Source organism: Gallus gallus, chromosome 5, assembly GCF_016699485.2.
Source record: "Gallus gallus isolate bGalGal1 chromosome 5, bGalGal1.mat.broiler.GRCg7b, whole genome shotgun sequence".
NCBI classification, from domain to species: Eukaryota; Metazoa; Chordata; class Aves; order Galliformes; family Phasianidae; genus Gallus; species Gallus gallus.
The window spans coordinates 42,488,497-42,510,046 of NC_052536.1; the positions used below are offsets into that span (position 1 = coordinate 42,488,497).

At 38.0% G+C, this 21,550-nt stretch overlaps 1 protein-coding gene across 4 annotated transcripts in view; it reads right to left on the minus strand.

Moving 5' to 3' along the window:
- Window positions 1–333: 333 nt before the first annotated feature.
- KCNK10 (potassium two pore domain channel subfamily K member 10) overlaps window positions 334–21,550 on the minus strand; it is a 73,686-nt gene continuing 52,469 nt past the window's right edge. For all 4 annotated transcript variants that reach the window (XM_040701569.2, XM_004941854.5, XM_040701568.2 and 1 more), the window contains exons 6-8: window positions 8,748–8,934; window positions 5,775–5,917; window positions 334–3,783 (exon numbers count right to left, since the gene is read on the minus strand). In XM_040701569.2, the coding sequence (XP_040557503.1) occupies window positions 3,160–3,783; window positions 5,775–5,917; window positions 8,748–8,934 (954 nt within the window). In that variant the 3' untranslated portion in view covers window positions 334–3,159. The remainder of the gene's footprint in view (window positions 3,784–5,774; window positions 5,918–8,747; window positions 8,935–21,550) is intronic.

Sequence of the window (21,550 nt, forward strand, 5' to 3'; positions counted from 1 at the left end):
GTTGAACATGATCCAGCAGTGCTCTCGGGTGGCCAAGAAGGCCAGTGGCATCCTGGCTTGTATCAGAAATAGTGTTGCCAGCAGGAGCAGCGAAATGATCGTCTCCCTGTGCTTGGCACTGGTGAGGCTGCACCTCAAATTCTATGTTCACCTTTGGGTCCCTCACTACAAGAAATACATCGAGGTCCTGGAGTGTGTCCAAAGAAGGACAAGGAAGCTGGTGAGGAGTCTGGAGCATGAGTCTTCTGAGAGGTGGCTGAGGGAGCTGGGATTATTTGGTCTGGAGAAGAGGAGGCTCAGGGAAGACCTTATAGCTCCCTACAACTCCCTGAAAGGAGGTTGTATTGAGGTGGACATCAGTCTCTTCTCCCAAACAAGTGACAGGACAAGAGGGAATGGCCTCAACTCATGCCAGGGGAGGTTTAGGTTGAATATTAGGAAAAATTTCTTCACAGAAGGGGTTGTGAAGTATTAAAACAGGCTGCCTCGGAGAGTAGTTGAGCCACCATCCCTGGAGGTATTTAAAAGACTTGTAGATATGGTGTTTAGGGACACGGTTCAGTGGTAATTTGGCAGTGCTAGGTTAATGATTGGACTTGATGATCATTAGAGGTCTCTTCCAACCTAAATGATTCTCATTCTATGATTCTATGATTTGCTTGCATGTGGTGGTGGAGACGCTATTTCACCCAGGTCCACCCAAACCCAGGAGTGCCAGGAGACCCAGAGGATTCCTACACTGAACAGACCTGCTTCCTGCTGGCCCTGCTTGCAGCCTGAGGAGGACAGGATGCAACGGTGGCCGCGAGCTGCTGTCCATGTCACAGCGAAGCAGAGCATAACGTCATGTGGCATCAAAGCCTCCATCAGCAAGGGCAGCTGTGGAGACAACCGAAACTTTCCAGCAGACCAGGCTCACTGTCCTGCCTCCAGCAAGCTGAAGCCAGAACACAGCTCTACACTCTAAGAGATTAATCAGTGACCTAAGCAGAATGCAATTTCTGTTGAATCTTATCGAGTTAAAGCAATCCTAAATGACTTGAAAATTTTCAAATATTGTTTTTTTTCCTTAATGTTCAGACAGATAATGGAATTACGAAGATGATATTTCAAGTGAAGTAAAACAGCAGACAGAACATACTAAGAACTCCTTTCCTCCCCTGCACTTGTGATACTTGGCTCCTCCTGCAAACGGTGAAGAGCCAATCAGATATACAAATATGCATACTCAGAATTTGCATTTACATTGCCATGCTTCTATTCACAGCTATGGCGGTCATATTCAGGTGGCCAGTTGGATTTTGAGGTGATTCATTATGCACAGAATCCCAGGAACTACCACAGAAAATGGAGCATGCATTTTGCGTATTCAGATATGGGCATGCAATTTCAAAAGTCTGTGTCTGTATGACCTGCCAGTGTCTGTATCTGTGACTAATAGTTCTTACCCTTAGATACCCTTATACCTATAAACCTACAGCTTAAATTGCAGGACTATTTAGGACTTGGAGAAGGCTCAGGGGAAGCATTGCTGGTGCAATCATGTATTTCATTTCCAGCATGCAAAATCATCTATCTGCAGTGGCAAACACAGTAGCCCACAGGCTAAGACTACCAATATTAAGTGGTTTTTTGGTAATTCCTATCAGTTATTTTGCAGCCTTTTGTTTGAATAATTACTATGAAGTCTATGGACATTTGTGTTCCTCATATATGTTCAGGCAGCACAAATGATTTTTTTTTTAAATGCCCACATTTCACTTTTGTTTAGGAATGCAGAGTGCTTGTGTTTAAAGAGATAGCAAATGTCAAACAAAATTATACCTGGAAGGAAATAAAACAAATAACTCAAAATGCTTGTTTAAAAAGTTACAAAACATGACAGCATTAATGGCACTTAAAGCTCTAAGCACTTAAAAGATTACCACCATATTTTTCTCAACTTCTTTTCCTAAATTTCTTCTTTATTTTTCCTTTTTTTTTTTTTTTTTTTTTTTTTTTTTTTTTTTTTTTTGAGATTACGCCTGCAGCTCATGTCTAAACCCAACCCTAGCAAAGGGGGCATAGAGCCCTGAGATTCTATGGTTTCCCTGGCCCTCATTTGAATAATGTATACGCTCTAATGTCTATTTTTAAAAATTCAGATTCAGCTACAGAGAACAGCAGTTTGCTGACATGCAAAAGCTATAGCTTTCCTTCTGTCTTCGTAGTCTTACAGCATTAAAATTGAAGTTTATTTCAGTGGTAGAAAGTGTGAAAGAGAAATTTGTTTTTAAAAAAAGCAGTTGGCCCATTGTTTTATACACCTAGCCAAATATCATTAAATTAATATTTCTCTTCTTTTAAGCAACGTAGCTATAGATGCTGCAATTCCTTCATATGCCATGAGTTTACATTGAACATTTCCTAATGGAGAAAAAGATCCATTTGTTTCTTTTCTTTTCTTTCCTTTTCCTTTTTTTTTTTTTTTTAATCACTGCATCACTGGTTAAGATAAATACCCACAGAGTTGTTTGTTTTGTATTTTTCCTTTTTTAATGAAAAAAGTAATCTGACCCTTAAATATGTCCGTGTTGATTTTTCAAACCAGCATCCAGCTGGTGGCTTTGTCCATTGACATTCTTCTGGAGTTTAGAAAGATAATGCATCTGGTTCAAAAATGGAAAAAAAAATCTAGCTTGGATCACGTGCCAAAACGTAAACTAAGCCTTACTGAAAGTTTCTAGTTCGCTCCAATCATTTCTCCTCTTTTTAATCACCAGGGAAAGGCTTAATGAATACATACTCCATTATAAAGATACGCTCCTTTTCATCCCTTTCAAAAGCTCTTCTTACGTAGCTACCCTTTGTCAATATTATGCCGTGGTCATAGCACTCTGCTGGCATTGCCATAGTTCAGTCTCTTCCTTTGTGTCTTGCCCTGGTAATCTAATACAGGCTGAAATTTCCATGTGCGTAGCTTTCTGTTGCCATTCTTCAGTGCTGTGTTCCTGATTTGTTTTGGCAGAGCAAGCTTGAGTCTTTATGGCACAGTGAAATATTCCTCGATGCTATATAATTCAGACTGAATAAGGAGTCTGTATAAGGCACGTGTCTCAATATATATATATGTATATAAAAACACTAACATTGTTAATTCAAGTCAAGCATCTTTTACATTTAATTTCTGTCTTCAAGTAACGCTTTGTTTTCATGTTCCCTTTCTTTGGTTTCAGTGGGGATCACTCCATTCTCCAGGTCTGAGTGCTGCTGGATGCAGTTGGTCAGGACTGCAGTGCTAGAAGAGTTCTCAGAATTACACATCTTCTCAGTCTCTTCTTCCTTTTTTTCTTCATCCAAGGAGTAGTTTCGGAAGGTCTCATAAATTTTACGCACATCCTCAGGGATGGTCTTTTTGAGGTCTTTGTTTTTCCTTTTGGTCATCTTAGCAGATGATCCAAATTTGTTAATGATGTTGTCCTCAGATGCCCCTTGCCCATGCTTGTGGAGTTGATCGGACCCTTTAAGGCGTAGGTTGTTAGGCCTGTTGTTGATGCTTTCCTGAGATGAGGCCTTGAAGCGTCCTGTTTCCAAGGCAGTAAAGACTGAACGCTTCTCTGGAGACAGCATGTCCAAGGAGTGGGCTCGCTGGTCCAGGCCCAGGCGTCGGCGCTCCATGCTCCGGATGGTGGCTGCCCTCTGAAGTTTGTCATGTATCTCCACGCTGAGCCGACGCCGTGTCTCCCTGAACTCAGCTGTCACGTTTGCTTTCCACTCAGCTGCATGAGCTTTTATTTCTCCAACCTTCACAACAACAAGAAAAGGAAAGAATAAAAACAAAACAACAAAAATAAAATGAAGTGAAATTCATTTCTATTGAACAGTAGCACAAGAACGTTTTTTGTCTGGCATAGAATCGGAGACCAGTCTCAACTCCAAAGCATACATCTGGGCCCAATTTTCATCAGCACAGTGATTATACTCAGACAGACTTTAAAATTACCAACTGGTGACTTGTAAATGGCATATGCAGCATATCACTGGGCTGCCTGTTTCATATTTTGCTATCCTGCATATTTTATAGCTGTGTTACTTGGGGAGAGCTCTTCATGCTAATCCCTCCCTGGTTAAGAACAAAATTCCTGACTTACAATGTCAGCAGTAGATGGTCAGGAGGAGGCAGAATTATTCACATATGGTTACACTAATATGCCTTAGAACATTACAGCACCCAGTATAGCAGTACAGTAATGTACTTTCCCATATTGCTCATGGTTCAGTCCCACTGAATGTTCTGTTCAGTGCCACAAAGCAAATAATGTTGAAAGTATCTATCAGATAATTTCAAATACTTCAAAAGCCTGATGATACATTCAGTCTAGAGTAATTTCTATTGGACAGTTCTGGCTGTCTCTAATGGAGGTGTACATTGCATAACTGTTCAAATACTACCACCCCTAAGCCATCAATAAGCGTGCTGATTCATGAAGAAATTTTCAAAACACATCAGTGTTCTGTGTGGGAACCATCAGCACGTCCCTAAATGTCTCACTGCTCTGTTCCGTCTCACTGCTTTGCACCTGAGAGCACAATAAAGACTAAGAATAAAGCACTGACATGTATTAAACAAGTACTTCTTCTGAAAAGGGGAGAAAAAAAAAGATAAATGATCAAGAAATATCTCTTTCAATAGAGGCCTTTTCTAAAGTTCAGCTAAAGAACAATTTCAGGAGTACGATGTCTGCATCTGCCAAGGTAAAGGGTGCTGTGGTCTGAACTCAGTTTCTCCATTTAATAGTCCACAGAGTATTATCTTTGGTTCCTCAAGCCAGATGAAATGGTCTCCACTTAGAATTGGATTAATTCTATTCTAATTCTGTGGTAGCACATATCTCACATCCACCCTGAGAGCTCAGACTCCTACCTGTGGGTGCCACAGCCAAGCACTGCAGCTCTCTTGCTGCTCATCAGCCTGACAGCTCTCTGTGAAGCCTTTTTTATTCATGAGGATACACTGAGTCTCAGGCAGCACAACTGCCTTCATAAATGATAAATAACATTACCTCTGCCAAATTTTGGTTATTCTTGCTCTTTGGCTAACTCTGCCAGATTAGCTTTGCTAGGAATACAGGAAGAGATTGCATTAAAAATTGAAATTGTATTAACCCTCTGTCAACAGGCTTCAGACAGGAGGCATGGTAATTACCTTTCATCTTCCGCTCTTATTCTGAGCATTAGCAATATTGTCTTTGGAGTGAAATGAGCCACGTTTTTCCTGATGTTGACTACTCAATGTCTTAATTTTTAATAATGCAGTACTCGATAAGGAATGTAAATCTAATCCTTTATTCAGAATCATATTCCCTGACATAGGGAAGGGTGGGAAAAATTAGTATAGAGCCTGAATTAAAAGCAAATTATTGTTTAATAATTAACAGAGCCAACAAATGTCTTAAAAATCCACGCACCTCTAATTTTAGAGAGAACACTTAAAATTTTTATCACTGTTTTGTAACTTACTTCAGAGTGAAGACTGGCCTCTCTTTTTCATAAATGCAGACATACTGGTGTGTTCTGTGTATTCAATAGTACTGACAGACGTGTAACAACCTAGGTTTGTTCTGTTGCTTTTTTTCCACACTTTGTGAAGGAGCTAAAGATCAGAGCTAAGAGGACACTAAAGGCTGTCAGTGGAGGCAATACTGAACACTAGTCAAGCAGAGGAGTATCCTTTTTTAGACAACTAGGAATCAGGCACCTTATAAAATGACAAATCACTGAGATATTAGTCATACCTCTTCTTTTGTCTTCTTGGACAGGACCCTTAACCAGTCTCCAATCATACTCAAAACAGCAGCAAAATAGGCAAGGCCAACAAGGATCCAGAACCACACTAAAGGTTTATACCACTCCCGATAATGGATGTCAGCATTTCCTCCTGAAATAAGCATAAACTTCTCTTTAGGAAACATATGATGCCAAAATTGACTGCAAAATTTCTGCAATTCTGAGAAATTCCTGAAAATATTTCTTGATTCTTGCCAACACCACTGTACTTCTAATAAAAGATGAGAGATCTGTCAGGTAGGAGGAACAGTCTATTTTTAATTTAAGACTAGGAAATTACATTTTGCTCTACTGCTATGTGACGTGCCAGAGCACCTAGTAAACTTCTTTCCTTATATTGCTGAGACAATTCAGAAGCAAGTCTGAAATTCCTGCTTTGATAGTACATGCAACAGCACAAACACATTCTCAAGAAAAATTTTATTACAATTTTTCTTCCTTATTCTGAACTGCCTGCAGCCTGGTAGTTTGGAAACTTCACAGTTCAACCCTCTCAAACGATATTTTCCAGATTCTTTGGTTTTAAATAAAGGATTAAGAGATCTCTGTGTAGGAGACAGAAAAGTAACTTTCTCTACCAAATCAGGATATCTGACAGGAAGTCAGTGCTGTATCAGCTCTGATAATAAGGAAATGCTGCCTGCTTGGATGTAAGTTATAGGGATGAATTCTCTGGCCAGTGACTTTAGAGAAGATATAGATCAGATGAAGCAACAAATATCACAGAAGAGTTGAGGATGGAAGGGACCTCCAGAGGTCATCCAGTCCAACCACACTGCTCAAGCAGTTTCTCCTAGAGAAGATTGTCTTGGTTAGAGGGGAGCCAGACACCAACTCTTATCTCCTTATGACACTGAAAAGCTTTTAGGATTTTCCTCCAGTAAAATACCTCAACAATGCAGTTCAGAGTTTCCACCTGAGCATTTTGCAATCATTTCAGATTTCAGTTCTGTAAGTATTTTAATTTTATCCAGACTGAGCATGAGTTTGTGTAAAGCAGCTAAACATTCCCAAGAAAGCTCAGACATTTGAGTATTGGAAGGGACCCAAATATTGTTTTTGATGTTGCTTTCTCCTCATACACTATATGAATCACTCTTTTTCTAGTCTTTGAGAGTGTAAAACAGTGGTAGATGGGGGCTGCTGTTGCTATGGTACAGTGAGGCTATTCTGATCACACACATCCCTGCAGAAGCTTGTTATGGAGCAGATTGTCTGGGTCTGTCTTACAGAGTAATGAGCCAACTGAGAAAAATATGAGACCACTTTTTTCAGCCTATAAAATATTCTGGGTTTTTTTCAGACTACATCCATAATCGTATTTTCAACAATAGAACAAAAACTTTCCCAGTTTGGCAAGAGTTGAGACATATTTTAGTGGAATACATCAGTGTAGCTTCACTGATGCTGCTTTACCCAATACGGTGTAACGTTTTCTCTTTGATGTTGAAAGGGTAGAGATATGGAGATGAAAGTGATGGAAAATAAAAGTAACATAACGTCTTTCTCAAAACCAGCAATAAAACCCAGATTTCCTGGTGATCACTTGCCTTAAACTCTTATCATGAGACCATCTTTGAAGTTTCCCCATTCGGGGTTTTGATTTTTGAAAAATTCTGGTTATTAGTAGCCACCCAGCCGTGGGTTATATTGTCTTGATCATGTTGGATATTGAGCAATTTAAAATTTATTACTCTGTTGATTTTTTACAAATGTGTTATTCAAGAAAACACTAACAAAATGTACATGCCTAAGAAAAATATTGTTGTTTTTATTTCACACTTTGATACCACAAAGCCAGAGTACCAGTGAGCTTTTCTTCACACTTAAGTGGTTAAAGTGGACTGAGTTCATACAGTTACTTTTAAATCTGGATTCTCATGAAATGTTTTTTCATATTTGGGGCTTTGTTTAGTGCCAGTTTTTCCTTAGTAATTCATGTATTCTATAGCACTATGTCAGAAATAAAGGAGGGTGAGAGTGTTATCTACAAAAAGACTGTCTTTGCAATTCAGCAAAGAAAACTTCACATATCCCTGTTTCTTCATTTGATGTTTTTGCTCATTTGTATTTCACTGATGTTTAGGAAATAATAAAATAGAAGCATTGTATGTCTGTGCATCTTCATGCCTATAATTGGTATCACTTATAATCCAATGATCACTAGTAATCCAATAATGGGGAAAGAAATCCCATTTATTTTAACCACTGTTTTCTTAGCAAAACAGTAGAGCAAAATAAATTCTCTCATCTCTGTAACCAACAATCCTTACTCTCTCCTTGGTAATGGATAAGGATAGATATTTATAGTTCCAGCTCATACTGTGTTCATCTGAGAGAATAACCTCCTAGCACTGAGCTGCATATGCTAATAGTCCTTCCTTGCCATAACAGGGCAGCTGCAATGTCAAAATTCCTGCCAAGGCTAGAGAACAAAATCCAGATTCTCAAATGCTGCAGATCCTCCAAAAGAAGTTTTTAGCAGCCCTCTACTGTGTCAGACCAGACATTTCTCCAGCCTTATAGCTCAGCTCTACTTTTAAAGCTTTGTCCATTCATCATTTTGGCTACTTGCTTCAGCAGTCAGCCTCAGCTTGAGACCTAATGGACTAATACAAATCTTGAATTCAATAGGAAAGTCACTTGACTTGTGCATAATTCACTGCATGATAAGGGGTAATCAGGCCTTCCCAGACTCCTGTAATCTACACTGCTGAAAGCTTGCACTCTGCAGATGGCAAGGCACCTGGCTCTTAAATCAGTCTGGAGTTCTCCATGTTATTGCACAGTAACTCCAACAGAAATACCTGGCTTCATTTCTCTGGGTATAATAAATTGTAAAAAGCTTCCTCTCCATACCAAAAAATAAATTCTAAGAGCCAAGGCCCTCATGCATAGAATCTAGGCTCAGTGCTGCTCACCTGCTACAAAGTCACCAAAACCAACTGTAGTCAGAGTGACAACCACAAAGTAGATGGACTCCAAGGCTGTCCATCCCTCGATGTGTTTGAAGATAACAGCAGGAATGGTCACAAAGACAATGCAGCCAGCCAGGATGAAGAGGATGGTAGAGATCACCCGGATCTTTGTTTGGCTCACTTGTTTTTTCTGGAGAATGGACAAAACAAAGGAAAAAAGAAGTATATTATTGGAACTGTATAGTTTACTTTATGAATGGCAGACAGATCATGCTGATGTCATCCGGTATTTTGATTTCTGTCATTTCTGAGCTTATTAAGTAGAACACAACCCTTCCTATCACTTAGTGAGAACCATCCGTGGAGAACAGTGAACCTCTATGATATGGCCACAGAAAAACGGTGATTTCCATTTTCATTAGATAGTCACTAATCTATGAGAAACACATCCTGGAAAACTAGTTCTGAGTTTCAGAGAGGCCCCAGTACACTTCAGTTTGAGTTCAATGTATAAAAGAAAGTGTGCATTCACACCACCAAAGATATGTGTAAGTCCACACTGCCTCACCAACCCTAAGTGCTCAACAAGGAATACCGAGACTAAAATGAAAATAAACCTTTTTTTTTTTTTTTTTTTTCCCCTCAAAGAAAAAGGGCGGGGGGGGAAGTTATTTAATTGACTAATAATTCCTGCTTTGGGTTTTGTTACTTTATTTACAAATAAATCATGAAAAAGGCTAACCTTTCTCTCTGGAATTCCAGCTTGCACTCCCAAATATGAAGGTATAATAGAGCTATCTCTGGATTTTGAGACTTTCCAGCTCACACCAAAAATACAGGGTTTATATAGAATACCAAATAACCTGAGATAAAATTATCTATATCAATCCGTGCTGGAAAGCTCTTTAACAAATATTGTGCATGTTACTGGATGGTATAAACTGAATACAAATACAAGCAGTGTAAGTGAAACATTTTACACTCCTAGATCATATAAACTCTCACTTCATTTAATATAAATTTGGATGATGTAAACCTGGATTAACGCAACCAATTCTGACAGATTTATTCCAGATTTTCTGTGCCATACTTAAATAAATTCAGAATTTAATAAAGTTGAGAAAAGCTGAAATCTAAAAAAACTTCCTATGGATTAATTAAAGTGACAGTGTTAATTCTGTATCTATCCTGGCAAACGAATGCGAAGTTCAGCCTGAGCTATGTATTAGCAGTGATAGAAAAGTGGAAGATATGGTGTATAAATATTCAGGACATCCACTTGTTTATGAGTTATGAATTCAGATAAAGGTGTGGTTTTGTAGGTTTTTTTTTTTTGTTGCTGCTTTTTTTTTTTTTTAAGTAAAAATGGTAATATTGTTCATGAGAGAATGTGCATAAAGGCCTGACTCGTGGCTATTGTGCACGTTGGCCACTTGCACAAAAGCAGAGCAGATAAGGTTTTTTTTATTCTTCTTATTCTTCCGCTGGTGCAAATGAATCAGAAAACTATGGTGAATAAGGACAACATTTTCAGAGATACTGAAAAGGACACAACAGCAAGACTCAGAAGCAGAATTACTTACTGAACAATAATGCATGAAATTCAGGATACAGGTGAAAAGGGGGACATTTTGAAGTTAAACATGCATTCTAAAGACATTCGGAGTATAAATACTATAGATCCAAAAAAAATGCTAAGGCATAAATGTTATTCATGGGATATGTACATGGACTGAATAGTAGTCCCATATTAAAAAAGGTTGGTTTGCATGTTTCTCCTATGGATGGATTTGGCCGTGCTATTTCCATACAAAGAACATCATTATGTGCTGCACATTTTTTGAAGAATAAGGAAATGGCACTTTTACATTCCAGTTTTGGCACAGTTATATCAAATTGGACTATATTAGCCTAAACACTGCAGTATTACACTGTACCAAGTCATTATTAAAAGAAATATATATATATATATATATAATACACATACATTAATGGGTGAAAAATCTGAAAATATTCATGCCTTAGGTTTTGAATTACATAGTCTGAAAAATTAGGCTTGTACTTTAACAAGAAGAGAAAAAAATACACATGGGTTCTGCAAAAGAAATTCATTTTCCTCAGGATAACATATTTCATAGAAACAGACATCACTTGTTGATACTTCTGTTTTTCTTCTGGCCTTATGTCTTAATCACCGTGATATAGAATTGGTTTCTGACTTGCTTGCTCTTCTGATGAACTCAAAACTGCTTGTATTAACTAAACAGTGATCCAACTTTAACATAAGGGAAAGGAACAGTTCAGCTGAGCATGGCCTAAAATGTATTAGGTTTAGGGCACTCCACAGAAATGGCACTCCTGCTTTGCTATGGCTGACCCAAGCCCAGGTCTCTCATATTCTCTAACCTTCAAGCTGTTATACAAAAGATGGCAATAATCTGCAGATCAGGGTTGAACCACATGCCTATCCTGCACGTTATAAATAGAAAACAAAGGTCAACCACTTTGTCCTAGTTCCTTAATTTCAGTTTCTCAACAGCAGCTGCCACAAGTATAGATATAGATATTTAATTCCAGGTGCAGAATTGCATGCCATACATACCCACGCTTTCCTCAAGAGACTGGTTTTGATTTTCCCATTCAGCATGCAGCTGTTATGTACCACAGCTTTAGGAACCTACCTCTCCCCATGTACTAACACAGGGAAATTTGTCATCTGTGTGATTTTTATGAATTTTACTCACAGAGCCAGTCTGTTTAATATGCATCCTCATTATACTGAGCATCAAATGTGCCTTTTAACACTTGGTTTGTATTGTGTAAGAAATGTCTAGGCTGTCAGTTCTCAGAAGAAGGGACCATGCTTCATCAAGACTGCTCCTAGCAAAATTTAAGAAATAGAACTAGCTCGTCAAAGTAGTAATGACAATTCCTAACCAATAAGATAGACATCATAAATACAATTAGCTATTCTTTCTCGTCATTATGTAAGCTTATCATCACATGATCTAGAAGGCATTTCCGCCTCTAATTCCTCCTACCCAGCCTTGTCTCACAGATCTCCACAAAAGTACTTCAAATAGACTCTTCAAATAATGCAAGTCATTACAGTATATTTGGTATATCTGAAAAAAGCAAATTAGAAATATCCTATGCTCCCATAGTATATGAATTTCTGACAACCTTGTGGAAACAATTTTCTACCTGTACACTGGCTTTACTAAGAAACAAGAATTGCATTTAGAACTCTGACAGGGAAAGAACATTCTACTTTAACAGTATGTACAATCTGGGGTCAAACACTGAAGAACAAATATCTGAGCATCTCCAGGCAGGCTAACACAACCTCTGAGCCCATTTTGGGACACAAATGCAGATTCATCTACAGTAGTCAAAATGAAACAGTAAAAGAGTTTTCTCTCTGGGAAAGGTAGTTCATGTCATAGTGGAGTCAGTTAAATGAAAACACTTGTGAAATAGATGTTTTCTACTTTTTTTATTATTGTTTAATCAACACGTTCTTTCCACATTGATGAAACAGATATTTGTAAAACATTCATCAAGTATAAATAAATTAGTGCCTGCTAACAAGAGAGGCTTCAATTTAAATCCAACTAGAGCAAATCTGAAAAAAAAAAAATTGATTAAAGAAAAAATCTAAGAAAAGAGTAGAGTGTTTTTTATGATATAACAAGCCATAAAGATTCATCTCCATTCACTCATGAAGGTGTTCATTTCACTCTTCAGGTAGTTAAGAGCTAAACAGGCAGCATCACGGAATCACAGAATATGCTGAGATGAAAAAGACCTACACTGAATCCAAATACTGAATCCACACAGGACAACCCAAAATCCAAATCCTATTTCTGAGAGTGTTGTCCAAATGCTTCTCATACTCTCCAGCTTTTTGCCATGACCACTGCCCTGGGGAGCGTGCTCCAGTGCCCAACAACCCCCTGGTGCAGAACTTTTTCCTAACCTCCACCTGACCTTCTCCTGACGCAGCTCCATGCTGTCCCCTTGAGTCCTGTCACTGTCATCAGAGAGATCATGAAATATTTACGCTAATTGTCAATAAGTTAACTTAAATTCCCCAAGTTGAGTACTTTTTGCATGCAGCAATACATGGTAGGTGATTTTCCTGTGTTTGTTTTAACACACAAATTCTGTCTCTCTTGCTTTCCTATTTTCTCCTCCAGGAAGGAGGGAGCAAGCAGTTGTGCAAGCAGCCAGGGCAAACTCACAGCATCAATGAAGAAGCCTAGAAGTAGACTCCCAAACAACATATCCAAAATATACGTACGACATTTCAGACACTTCCATGAGTTAAGAATGGTGGTTTGAGCCATTCCACTAGACAAGCTTCCCCCTCATCTAATGAGCTCTCTTGGTGCCTCAGTGCAATTTCAATTCTTGTGTTTTACAAAGCACATTGCTATTGTATCAAAAGAAGATGCAATATCCATCCCCTGTTTCTTAAGTATAGCAAGTACCATAGGAGAAATGGATATTAAAAGCTGTAAGCACTCATATTTGTTACCAAGCTTGGTAGAGAGAATCCTGAATACATACAGTACACAGGTCAGGATAAAGAAGGGTTTATTTTTTACAAAGCTTTTTTTTCTCATAAAACAACACTTCTGCAGAGTGTTTGTCTAGACCCAGATGGAATATGCAGCAAGCTTTTCACAGGGTAGCAGCTTTCTCAAATGTTATTTTTATAAACTGCTAGGCATGGATCTTGCTACAGTCATAATGCAAGTACTGATATTGTGTTATGAAAATATAGAAACACTGCTATGTAAATTTTCTAGGCTCAGTACATCTCTTTTCTCTCTTCTTTCTATTTCAAGAAAGCACAGTTAGGGCTTTCTGATATGCATCAACTAACTTCATCAAGGTGCTCATTATGATACTGAAGAAACAAAAATAACAATATTAAGCCCAAACTTCTGTTCTGGCTGAGCTGTATACAGGCCCAGAAAAAAATAAATGTGGAATAAGAGGGATCCATTCTGCATATACTATTCTCAGACCCTGGAGTAGACAGAGGGGAAAAGAGGCTCATGACACAGACTTAAAGAAATTCAAAGGATGCATTCAAAGGCCAGATTTGGAATATTCTTCTGCTTCTTTCCTCCATCCATCCTTATGCTCCCTTTAGAATTACAGCTATATTCCCCACTTCCAGAGAGTGCAGAATGGGTGAATAATGCTTGTTCTGCATAAGTTCCCTTTACCTGAATGGATTTTAACTTGCTAGTTCTGGTAACCCTGATTTTGATAAGTGTTGAGTCAATGCTTTCTTCTTTTTCATCCATGCAATTCTGCAATTCGGGGCAAAATTAAAATGCAGTTATGGTAGAGCAAAGAAAAGGGCCATATTGCAGCAAGGCTAAATTTATTAGTACGTGCTCAGAATTTAATTATGAAATGCACTGAGACAAACACTTACTGTATCTAGAACAATAAGAGATCTAGTTATCTACAGCATGATGTGGCCAATTTCAAAGACTTCTCCCTGTCTCTACCAGCTTTCTTCAACATTTTGCAGGAGCTGCCACTGCTATGTGCTTAGAGTTCATGTTCAAAGTTAAAAGGAAAGCAGGAAACACTGTTGAAAGAAAATAGCTAGCATAGAGAAAGGGATGTATCAAATACTTTGCTCCACGGCTCAAAACATTTCTTGTTGCCACAATGACTTGTATGTGTATAAGCTCTGGGAATATATGGATATGTAAATTGCACTGGAGTGGTTAATATGATAGCTTGATAATTCACAAAGGTGAAGACAGAATACAAAAAGCAATGTGTTTCATGGGAAAGATCTGCTTGCGTCTAAAAAAGTTTATTTCCAGTGTTCTCCACTGAAATTAAAAGTTATATGACTAATACTAATTTTAGTAGGAGGCAGTAATGCGTAACCTTACACTTCAGAATACTGGCTCTACTGGGTTGGACTCAATGTTCACTAGAAGTTCCTTCCAATACCTACAGTTCTGTGACTCTGTGAATAAGAAGGATGATTTATCTCCCTTCCTTATGAAGAAATTTGGAATTCGGCTCTGTAGAAATGCATCTCCTTGCCACTGCTTGTTCTGAGATCACTCTGAATACTAACCTGGTTTCAAACCAGATGAGAGCTGGCAAACACCAGGCTTTGATACAGAGAAATAGATTCTGCTAAACTTTTTTCTGCATAGAAAACAGAAAAAAAGCACCTAGAGATAACAATAGCTGGCAAAAAGACAGAGATCATATTCTGTGGATAATCTCTGATGAAAATAAATACTTTGCCTGAATAGATAAAGATTTCTAGAGGAAGAAAACCATTTCCTGAAAATGCACTTCATCATTATTACTCATCATTTATGTTCTTCTTTAAGGAAGATAAATCATCATTCTTATGTTTGGAAATCCTTCTACTCAGACACAATAGAATCAATTGCCAAATACTCTCTTACCTTGCACTTAAATCAGTTTTCTGTCATTCAATTGCCTACTATACCTGTCTTTGGTTTATTAATTTATTCTCTGTAAACATTCAGACAGATTCTAAAATGAAAGGCACACTACAAAAAGCAAGTATAATAAATATAAAGAAAGGAATAATAAAATAAAGAAAGGATGTTGGGTTCATACACCCAATAGCGGGAGTCTATCTACCACCAGAATGCAACATAATGAAAACTGCTTCCCAAATGAAGAATGTATTGTTACAATATAGTGTAATACAGATGAATACTCAACACCAATAAATAAAAATTTTGCATTTATCAGGGATTCTCCATTTGTTTTTGTAGATGATGCTGTTTGCAAGAGCTGTAAAATATTAGAGGCATTGCAGTTCAGTGACAAGAGTATCACTCCAGTAAGAGAAATTATTAAATGTTTGAAATTCTAGTAAAGAAAAAAAACAACAGAAACACATTAAAAGGCCTCGTGTAAGCAGACAAAACAGTACAATATTTCCTCTGTAATGCCCTGTAGCTAATGCTCTATAGCTCTGAGTTAGATTGCTCTCTGTTTAACAAACAGAAAAATAAGCATTACAGTAATACCAGCAATAATTACTTTGTGGGATGAACTTCAATGCATATTAGGTTTTAGTTCTGATGCACTGAGCTGAGTTGAGGTTCCAGATAACAATACACTCAAGATTTAACTAGTTATAAAGCCTCATTTTAGAATAGTCTTTCCTCCATTTATATTATGATCTATTTTGTGAGATTCATTTGATTCTCAAATTGAAACAATTATTATCTCTTCCTGATGTTGACTTATTCTCCCTTCTTAAAGCTGCTGCCTTCTCTTTCTAGCAGCCCCCAACAGATTTTTCAATTACCCCTAGGCTCAACACCTCCTGTGGCTCTGCTCAGAAGTAGACTCTCTTCAAGACTTCCATGATCCTCACTTTGAAGTTGCCTCAGGCTGATGCTGTATTTCACTCAGCCTTCAGGCCTAAAAGACCAAAAGGTGGACAGGTCTAAAAGGCCTTAGAGAGATGTCAAGGTCTGTACCTAACTCTTCAGGAAAAAACTAACCCTTAAATTGGAAGTCAATTTGCAAGCGTTTGTTGACTTGCATGATTAAAGAAAGATGTGCTCCACAGCCAGCTGAGGTAAGCTTTGGATTCTGAACTGATGCTTGGCAACAAAGGGCTTTGGGTAAAAACAAACCTCCAAAAGGTTTGCTTCATTTGGGTTATTTTCCCTTAAGCAGATAAGCATTGCTAACTGAATTAAATACCCAATTTGTAGAGATAAAATGCCAAAAACAGATACTCCATGGCTGGGATCCACAGATTTTGTCATGAATTTTTGATTCCAAGTGTATAGTCTAAGCACTGTGAAGCAAATATACTTTCCTGTAGCTTAAATACAGCAGAGTATTTGAATCAAAAACTAACAATGGTATATTAAAATTTGTACCACAAGGCAGAGATTGAACTTAAAAAGAATTCATAGACAAATTTAGCTCTGGTGAAGAGTCATTGCATGTAATGAAGTCACAGCCTGCACCATTGCTCACTTAGTTCATCCACAGGGTTATCATTTGGCTCTATCTTGTATTAAGCAGTACAGTGTGAGGACTACTAAAGCAGGTAATGACCAAAAATAAAAATAAAACTTCCTGTTCCATTTCCAAGTACTGGCTGGAAGCAGAAAAGATGTGGCCTGTACCTTCTCAAGGTATTTCAGAGACAGGCATTGTAAACTTACCACTGCTGCATTTTATCCTCCACTACAACACTGCAAGAGTCAACAGTCATACTTTTGCCATTGCTAGGCATACCACAGTGAAGTGCCCAGATGGCCCTGGGTCTGGACTGCTTTACAGCCAAGAAAAGCAGTTAGAAGAACAACTGTTTTTAGGAATAGCATTGAAGGAGTCCAAGCAGAAAGGAACAAAAGGAAGAATACTTCTGTAGAGTACACAGAGACTAACAGTCCTCTTAATAGCAGATAAATTACTGATGAACTAGAAGTGAATGCACCCAGGGTTTTCCAAACTAAAGCACTAAGCTAGAAAATGAAGCCCTGGATTTCAGAAGGGCTTCGTGTATTTTAAATGTAACAGTTGTCAGATTGTTTATTAAAAGGATTGAAACACACTTCCACACTGCGTTCTATTGTTTTCTGCTCAGTGAAACTCCTTTTCATGAGGAAGGACTGAGGTGTACATCTATCAAAAGTTGCTCACAATCAATTCCATTGTGGTGGAAGACAGACTGTTTGAATTTTCATAGGCTGAAAAAGCCATTGTGTTGACGTCTCATTTCCCTGAAGACAGCACATCAGTCTTAAATCTTTACAGACAAAAAATTCAGAAGAGTAACTCCTCAGCACCAACTGTAGATAGTTCTTTGTGGTCTAAATACAGTTCAATGAGGAAAATAAGCTAAAATAAATAGAAGCACAGCATTTGCTAAGTCTGGTGCATCTTGCTCATGATTCTAGCTGTTGTGAATTTCTCTTCCAAGCTGCTCTTTCTGCTATGCTCTTTGCATACAGCCTGTGCAGACACTGCAAGTTCTGGATTCTTACAGTACCTACATTCCTTAGTTTCACTTCTATCATCAGCTAATATACAAAAACATCTTCAGATCTGAAATAGAGGAACTGGAAATGAAGTAAAGAACTCACTAGTTTCATAAGGCACTACAGATGTATTGCTGCCAAGCACTAGTGTATGCCTAGTTTTTTACTATTCTTATGTGGTGAAGTCCACTTTTAGATAAATATCCTTGAGAATTATGAAGGACAACTCATTACCGGCAGATCTCTTTTTCTAGTATCTGACCATGCATACATCCATAAGTTTAGGATAAGTGACTGCAAGATTTTTATCTGCATTTAGGTTTTGGTTTAAATCACTCCTAAATTTCAGAATACTCAGGTTTGAAATGTACATTGAAGTGCTCACATAGTTAAGCGTGTACATATATAAGTATGTACATATATAAAACAATGCCTTTTTAATGTACAAGTACCCCTTTCACATTGTTCATGAAACTGTAACTCTCAGCCTGACAATTCAGGAGTTACAGGCAAAAGAATAGATAATGAGCTGAGACTCCACATGCATTTGCTGTTTCTACTACTCTGAATTTGTAAATCAGCACTGTACAACAAATCTTTTTATCTGTACAAGCACTCACCAGACAGATTAATTTTTTCCTGAGCAAGTAATTCTGCTGCATCTGGAGCAAAACAGTAGCAGCTTCAAAGAACCAAGTTCTCAAGCAATGAGAGAGGCATAAAATTGCAAAAATCAAATGAAAACAGCTTCAAGTCAGCACACACTGTGTAATGTTTCTCTCCAAGGCTATATCACCTTTGGTCCTTCAGTAACAAGGAGATCTTGTGAATGACAACAGAATTTGCATCATCTCTTCCTCAGAGTTATTCTGCAGCTAACTTAGGAACTTCATAAGAAATATTCTTGTCAGTGAAAGGAAATTCAACTGTAAGTCTACCACACACTTTCTACATTGCTGGACTAGATGCATGCCTTGCAGTAGTAGTTTTCAGAGCCTTTACTCCTACATCTGTAATTCTGCCTAGGATGGCTGCAAGACCAGTCAGCTTAAGGCAAGATTTACGTACAACTCACCCACCTGAAAGAGCAAGGCCCTATCCATCCTGTGTATCAGCATCCAGCAAGGTCAACACATTATAAGAGTCCATAATAGGGACTGCTGATTTGAAGTGGTGAAGAAAGTAAAGTAGCCTCAGCACTCACTCCTTGTTGTGACCTTATTGCTTGCAGGATTATGATGAGGGAAGTCTGTTCTGAGGAAATCATGCAATTGTGCTTCCTTCTTACTTTCTGCCACATATCTCATGGAAAATAATTGCAAGGAAGAACCTAACAGCAGTTCCAGGTTTGGAGGAGCAGGAAGATCAGTAGAGCAGAGACAGGTGGATAGATCAAAATACACCTGAAATTATGAGGGAAAATTTCTTCTGTGAATGGCTGTTTGGTTCTACCTCTGCATTCTTCATGTCAGCTTCATTTAATTTCTGTCATCCTTAACCACTTCTTCCAACTTCTCAGCCTCACTTTTTTTTTAATTTCCAGTGGGCTTCTTTCCTCCAAAACTTTCCATCTCACACCAACCTGTCATTTGCTACAATCACATTTCCTCTGCCTATGTATTTTCCTGTCCATTTAAAAATAATGTTTATAAATCACTGTTTCTAAACAATCTTAGTACAGAAGTCCTGTTCCTGGCTGGCTTCTATGGTCTCAAAGTGGTAATAACCTATAATAGAATGTAATTAGATCTACCGTCTTTATTGCAACAATAAGAATTTCTTATTAGATTATAAAAGCATAGGATTCCTTTCTGGTGGCAGAATTTTTATATTCATCAGACATTTTGTTTTGGTGGAAATGACCCAGGAAACTGTTAGACTAAACTCTGAACACTGGACTTTCAGTTCATAAATCTTGAATCATCTTGGAATAATACTGTGTACATGCACCACTGGTTTGAATTTCATACCCTCTCCTGACAGTTCTGTCGAGAGACAGAATACCAGCAGATGGCAGATTGATCATTGCTCTAGCTCATTCCTCTGTGAAAGCTCTTGAGTGTGATAAAAATAAAATAGAATTAAAATATTAAAAACACAGCTTTTTACCTTACAGAAAGTAACAGTAAATAACTCTACATTTAAAAAAAAATTTAAAACAGAAAAGAAAAACCCTAAGATAAGATGTTTGTAGCCTCAGTGTGATGTTAGCAGCTACTGTAGTAACACATCAATGTTGGCTAGTAAGGAAATGAAATAGAACTTAAAAAAGATTTTGTTGATTCCTGGTATCATTTGATTAGATGTCAGGAAGAAGTAGAGATGAAACTTTTCCATCAGTTTGACATAACTTTATATGCTCAGAAATGAAGGTGTCAGATATTAAGAACAAAGTGAGAGTGCAAGCTTTTCAACATTGTATATTCAGAAATCTGTATAGGCTCTTGCTAGCTAACGTCACTAAGGTTACAGTACATTTATCTATTAACAATATGCTGAATTTTGGACATAATAAAAACAATTGCAAATCCAGAATGATTTCCCTGTTTGGCCTGAGCTGTGATCTGAATTTGAATTTCAGGCTTTGAGAACAGTAGCATCTAAAAGCTTAACATATCTGCTAAAAAAGTAAGAACTAATGCTGGTGTGGGTCAGCAAGATACAGAGTACAGAGTAAATTAGAGCCTTGCAGGGAGCAGATGGGGGTTCTGAGTTTTGGCATTAACCCAGTGCAGAGGAGGTAAAGGAAACCTCTCACAGCTTCATTGGACCAGCAACTGGACCAGTTACTCTCCTCTACAAAGTTTCTTTCCCTTGAGCTGTTGTACTCATTTTTAGATAAGGAATTCATAAAGATAAATCCTGACACTAGTACAATAACAAAAGAGATCAGAGAAGGCAAAAATCACTAAAAAGATTTTGATTTTCTAAGAGAAATAATAGGTAGGATAAATCTAATCTATCCAGAAAGGCAAATAGCAGTGTTTCAGAAAGGTAGGGCTTTAGAAGTTGCTTAAAGAAAGCTTCCCAGTGGCTCAGTGGGACTTCTACTCCTGCCCCACTTCCAGTCCAAGCTTCCAACAATAACTGTTTTTTCCTGGATCTTTTTCAAGGTTCAGATATAGCCCATTGCTGTTTTTGTTGTTGTTGTTGTTTTGTTTTGCTTTGTTTTTTGGGGGACGGGGAAAGTGCATGTAATTTCCATAATACTTATAGGTCTTTCATATCTAGAGCACATCATTTCTCAAGAGGCCAACAGGCAAACAAGTTCTTTAAACTTAACACTGGAAAGACAGGCATCAGATGTACCTGGTCTGATAATTCTCATTCAGAGAATCATGCTTTGTTTACAGAGACACTGTATTTCTACACAAAGTACTGTACTTTCTATATGCACAAGCTTCAGTGGAGAAGTCTTGCCACGAACCACATTTCTGACTGCTTGCTCACATCCCTGTATGGCGATCAATGCTCTACCTGCTGTAGGCTTGTCCTCAGCACCACTGTAGTAAGCTGTAGCAGTGAAAGGAGTCATCAAGCCCAGGAAATGCTCCCAGCAGTTTCACCTTACATGCCAGAAAATCCTGAAGTACTCTCATAAGCATGATGTGCCCACACTCAATGTCTGCATCTGTACCAAACTGCAAACTGAGGGAAGATCTGTCTAGTTATGGCCATCTGATCTACCTCCAGTTAGAATCTAAATACTTGTTACAAAGTCTGAATAAAGACTATCTGAATCTAGCCTATATTTAACTCATGATA